Raw genomic sequence first — 5401 nt, 5'->3', positions numbered from 1 at the left:
TTTATCCGAGTTTGTGGGTACGGCTTATTTTCGAGCATCGGGCGGATGCATTTCGAGCTTCGAAGTAATTGAGTGAGTTTACCAGGCGGTAGTTTGACGGCTTCTTCAAGACGTCTATATATCTATCCTAAGCCCCACGACAAAGGTTCTGTCTAGTCTGATGGGCCTGGATCAACGGGATCGCTATCTGGGGACCGAACTTGGTGCGCAAAAGTCAACCCACGGACGGTCTGAAGTGCACAATTGCTCGTGGTAATGTGTGCTAATGGCTCAACGCGGGGCTCAGCGCATGGGATTAAACGTTCAACGTAAAGCTATTTACTTCGTCGAAAACAGCAATCTCCTTCATCGCTCGCACCGGGCCTCGATAGCTAACCTCGATGCCTGCACAGTACTCGTAACTGTAATGAACGTCCAGAACTCGTGCAGCAAGCTCCTCCTGGATGTGCTCATTGCTTGGCTACCTTGATTGACAATGTGGAGTAGTGAGATGTCCACGTTGTCGCTCTGCTGCTCAAACCACTTCATTCAAATCCGACGCTTCCTTTGGCGTCCTTGGGTTTGATAATGATCACAAATAGCTGCATGAGGCGCTCTAAGCGGATATCGCCACGGGTTCAAGCAGGAGGCTCTTCATACTACGTCACTGTGATTACGTCGTATAGGCGCGGCTGCTGCGCACGCTTTTCGCGGTTCGCGATAACTTCAACTTGAAACCGTCGTCCATACTGGCCGCGTCTTCTCGCTTCACCCTCTCTCTACAGAGTTGTCGTCGAAAGATTCGGTCGCATACGCTGAGATTCCATCCTTGGCCTTCTCGCAGTTCCATGAACCAGTTCAAAGCGTTGCATCGACACTGTCGGGTCGCTTCCGACGGTTTGACACGCACGCGACTTCTCTCTGCTTCGATGCCGTCCCGAGCGAAGGTCCACGTCCAACTTCAAGTCGCTTCTGCGTGGTCTCTACCCTCTCACATACAGTCCCTGCCACCTCTGAATTTGGATTGTGTCGTCACGACAACAGCAAACTCACGTGTCGGTGATGGTCGTCTCGGTTCTCCTGGCCATACGAAAAGGATCTTGGCGTACTTCAATCGCCAAGAAATTTCAGAGCACCGCCTTTTTAGCCAATCCAAGGCGCGTATGCCCATGACACTCGACTTTTGTCCAATCAGGTGGAGGCAGCATCGGCAAGCGTTTCACACCCGAGCGTCGCTTTTTTCTACTTTTTTTCTATTTATCATACAAACACCGAGTAAATATTGTCCTTTGCATTAAAATACTACGTGTTCGCTGCGTTCCCGCATTCTCAAATTCCCATCCTTCCGCACAACATGGCATCATCTTCCTCGTCTACCTCTGCCTCTCGATGGAGCTTCCTGCCGTCGACGTACTCCCTCCATGCATGGCTGCCTGCCACGACCATTGCCCAAGCGACGCCGACGCCATTCACCAAGGACGCCGACGTCGACGGCTGGGTCTTCCTCGGCAAGGAAACCGACATCAAGAGCTTCACATACGCCGACGTCGCCGCCGGCAAGCGCGAGCAGGTCGTCGACGAGACCAACAAGGACTACGTTTGGCTGCCGACGCTGCCCGATACGACGCGATAAGCGCCGCTCGCTATATATCCAGATTAACTTAAATACCCAGAAAGAGTAAAGACGACTTTATATAAGAAACACACGCGATGGCACGAATCACACCTCGGTAAGGTACGCGGGCGGAAGGTACCGGAGCAGCTTCTCGGGCACGAGGTCCTTGACGTCGGCCGGCGCCGCTTTGTGGAGATCCATGCGCTTGAGGATCTCGCTGTCGTCGTTGATCTCGAACGGCCCGCTAAAGTTGAAGAAGACGTCTTGGCGGTCCTCCGACATCTCGCACTGGATGACCGTGTCCTTGCTCGTGTTGACGAGGATGAACGGGAGCGCGATGCGGCTCTCAGCCGTCGTCGCGTCCGCTTCGTTGCGCCGCACGAGGTTCTTGAGCGCGATTTGCTACGTCGACGATATGGAGCACTACAACGTAAGAGGCGGGACGTACCTGCAAGAGCAGCTCTTGGAGCTGCTGCTTCTTTTGCTCGATGCTCTTGAGCCGCTGCGCTTTCTCCATCTAATGATCCAATAAGTGCAAGCATCAGGCGGGTCGTACGGTAAGGAGCTCGAGGTCTTGCTTGGCGTTCGAGGGCAAGCCGCGCCAGCGAATCTCCTTCTTCTCCTTGGAGATGATGTCCATGGCCATGAGCACGTTGAGTGCATCGTAGACGCGGCGGCGGATGTTTTTCTCGTCGTACACCTAGGCGGTGCGTGCGTGGGATGGAAATGGAAGCGAAGATGAAGTGTCTACCGAGTCGGACGGTCGCATCGTCACAAACTCGTGCACGAGCTCGTCCGCCACTTCGTTGTACGACGTCACGTGCTTCTCTTCGACCTTTTGGCACACCTTCATGCTAAAGTGACGCAGGCCCTTGCTGCCCTTCTCCGAGACCGCGCTCGTAGCACTGGCGCGCGGTGTCTTCTTCTTCTTGGGCGTGCTACGCCAGGCCAGGATAGACGATATGATGGACAGCAAGTATCGAGAGGTGTACGGCGTTGGAAACGGCAGCGACGGCATCGACGCATCGGCCTTCTTGAGCGGCAGAAACGACTGGTTCATCGAATCTACTCACGTCCATACACCATGCACCATGCTGCAACGCGTACCCCACTCGCGCTTGAGGTCGCGGAACTGGCCGTCCTTGAGGAGACCGGCGTCGGTGGCCATTTTCTCGAGGCCTTGCACCTTCATCAAGTTGATAAAGTCGTCGTGCAGGCTGCGCGGCGTCGCCGACGGCTCGCTGCTCGCCGCGACGCAAGTGCTTGCCGGCACCGCGTCCGCCTTGGCCTCATCGTCATCGTCGTCCTCATCGTCGTCCTCATTCTCCTCGTCGTTGTCGTCGTTCTGCACGGGCTGCGGAAGGCTGCGCTTGGGCGCCGCTCGAGCGGGTTTGGCCTGCGCCACCGGCGTCACCGCCCGAGCAGGCTTGGTCTGCGCCACCGGTGTCACCGCTTGCGGCGCGAGCTTCGCCGTCGCGGTTGCCTTGCGCGTCTTCTCAAGCGCCGGCGCCGAGACGAACTTCTCGGCCACGTCGGCCGTCTTCTTTGCGCGTCCTGGGGCCATGGATGGTCGGTCGCTCACGGCAATCTTACTGAGCTCACGCGAGCGTATTGCAGGTCTCCGGATACGCATGTCATATCCGAATACGCGGCATGTACGATGTACGAGACCGTTGCCGTACCGACTACAGTGGCCAAGTCACACAGTGGCCGCCACTAAATTCGGCATAGATGCCACTTCCAAGGTGCGATCGACGTCGCTAGAACGCACCTTCGATATCACTCGAGCGAGGCGCACTAGCATTTTGTATGCAACACAGCAACGGCCACCATAGCATGCACGTCAACAAGAGCTTTCTCCACTGCTGTGCCACACACCACGACTTCAAGGTGGCATTACATGCCGATTTTAGCCACCACCAATGTATGTGTACGTCTTCCCGTACATTATTGTACGAACTGGCAATGTACCTCGGGTCCCAGCTCTGCCACGATGGACCAGCGTTGGCGATGAGCTCAGGCCGACCCACTGCCCTTGTCATCCGCAGCGTCGTCCTTGCCCTCGCCCGCGTCTTTGGCGTCCGCTCGAGCTACCGATTTCTTGGGCGACGGCGGGCTAAATGACTGAAGCGACGGAAGGATGTCGAAGCGGAAGCCCGACACGTCCAAGGGCATGTGGCCATCGTGGTTCTCTCGTCGCTACATCATCCATGACTCTATTGCGAAGGCACTAGATCTGCGCACCGCAAGGGCTTCCATGCGCGACTCTAGGAAGCGAGCCATGGGCGCCTATGCGCATGCCATAAAGCCATCGCAGGCTGTGCCATGGTACTTTGGTAAACGCGTAGGCGTAATGCAGCGCCGAGTTGCCAGCCATATCCTGAGCGTTCTCGTCGTGCTGAGGATGCTCGACGAGAACGGTAGCGAGCGCGACCTACGCCATCATCGTCACGGCGAGTGGTCTAAAATGCGTCGACCACGCACGCTGCCCGAGATCGCGGCGAGCATGAGCGGTGTCACGCCAAAGTCGTCGGCCAAGTGGCTGGCTCGTCAAGACCTCCAACGTCAACACAAACATTGATGTCAAATGAACGTGCAAAGGATATCGAACGCTGCATCGGAGCGTTGCAGAGCGCGTGCAGGACGCGCACGTAGCGTCTCTCGATCAACCGGCGCTGGGACTCGCTGACGTCCTTGGCCTTGCAGCGGCGAAGAAACCCATCGACCTGCGAGTGTTTCCGTTGCATCCAGCATCATCGCATTGCAATCGCCGTGTACCGCAAGGTGAAGCGCGTTGCGCCCACAACGAGGTGTCACAAGGTCCAACGCTGCCGGCTCGTTCGCAAGCCAGAGCTGCACTGCGTCCAGTCGACCGTCGCTCGAGGCGATCCAGCCGCTGTCTTCCATGGCCTTCTTCGTCTTGGCATCGCGGGCGATCATGAGCGGTGTCCGGCCTTGCGTGTCGAGCGCGCGCCGCATGCGCTGGGCGTCACAGTCCCAGGCACCCAAGTAGCGCACGATAGGAATCTGCCCCGCCTTGGCTACGACCTCGGTGAGCCTTCAAATGCATCGAGGTAGCCACACCGTACCAGCGATGTGGAGAGCATTTTGCTTTCGCTTGCAGACGGCGGCAACATCGCAGCCATCGACGTCGTTGGCGAAACACCGGACGACGTCGAGAGCACCATGGAGCGCAGCACTATGCAGTGGCGTACAGCCGCGGTCGTCGCGTGCGTTGACGTTGGCACCGAATTGCAAGAGAAGGCGGACGCTAGGAAGGCACCCGGCAGCCGCGGCAATGTGCAGCGGAGTCCTCTTTGTATTGGAGACCGCATCCACATCGATCGCGTCGCACATGAGTAGTTGCCCGAGCATGTCGGGACCGTCCTCGGACGCGTTCTGCGCCGCATGCTACCGAGGGACGCTGCCAGCGAGCGATCGATGTAGTGCTGTCGTACGTGGAGTGGGGTCCACCCGTTGGCATCCGCTGCATTCACATCGTGTGCTGGATGCTGTGCGAGCGCCATCTCGAGAGCATCGACTGTCCCTTTCCCGGCAATCTGCGGCACCATGACCAGTTTTAACAAGGAAGACGTCACATACATACCTTGTGCAAGGGTGTTTGCAGCAGCGAGCCCGAGAGAGCAATATTAGTCGCGTCGTCCTCGGCGTGGTCGGCGAGGTAGATGGCGGCGCGGGAGCGATCAGATGACACATCCAACCCTTCGAGGCCTGCGAGCACATCTAGTGAAATACGCGTCGTCGTCATGTTGCACAACGGCGACACGGACGCTGGCGAATGGCTTT

The 5401-nt window shown here is 57.5% G+C and overlaps 3 protein-coding genes across 3 annotated transcripts; 1 reads left to right on the top strand and 2 right to left on the bottom strand.

Moving 5' to 3' along the window:
• The first annotated feature begins 1313 nt into the window (after positions 1-1313).
• SPRG_17350 (hypothetical protein) lies at positions 1314-1694 on the top strand. The gene has a single exon (XM_012356673.1). The coding sequence runs from the start codon at positions 1334-1336 to the stop codon at positions 1610-1612; it is 279 nt and encodes a 92-aa protein (XP_012212063.1). The 5' UTR covers positions 1314-1333; the 3' UTR covers positions 1613-1694.
• On the bottom strand, positions 1648-3158 carry SPRG_17349 (hypothetical protein; the record flags this gene model as incomplete). Its single annotated transcript, XM_012356672.1, has 6 exons — positions 1648-1996; positions 2043-2111; positions 2151-2294; positions 2346-2532; positions 2587-2659; positions 2702-3158. 6 exons carry the CDS (start codon positions 3156-3158, stop codon positions 1700-1702), a joined length of 1227 nt encoding a protein of 408 aa, XP_012212062.1. The 3' UTR covers positions 1648-1699.
• Positions 3159-3610: 452 nt separating this feature from the next.
• Positions 3611-5154, bottom strand: SPRG_17348 (hypothetical protein; the record flags this gene model as incomplete). The annotated part of the gene is made up of 8 exons (XM_012356671.1): positions 3611-3793; positions 3839-3883; positions 3927-4028; positions 4079-4140; positions 4206-4320; positions 4373-4635; positions 4684-5005; positions 5053-5154. Coding segments are annotated over 8 exons (1194 nt in total), but the record flags the coding sequence as incomplete, so codon positions are not given.
• Positions 5155-5401: the final 247 nt, after the last annotated feature.

The sequence above is a fragment of the Saprolegnia parasitica genome (genome assembly GCF_000151545.1).
Source record: "Saprolegnia parasitica CBS 223.65 unplaced genomic scaffold supercont2.543, whole genome shotgun sequence".
Lineage (NCBI taxonomy): Eukaryota > Oomycota > Saprolegniomycetes > Saprolegniales > Saprolegniaceae > Saprolegnia > Saprolegnia parasitica.
Note: the sequence above shows the minus strand (reverse complement) of the source record. Positions and strands in the feature narration are given on the sequence as shown.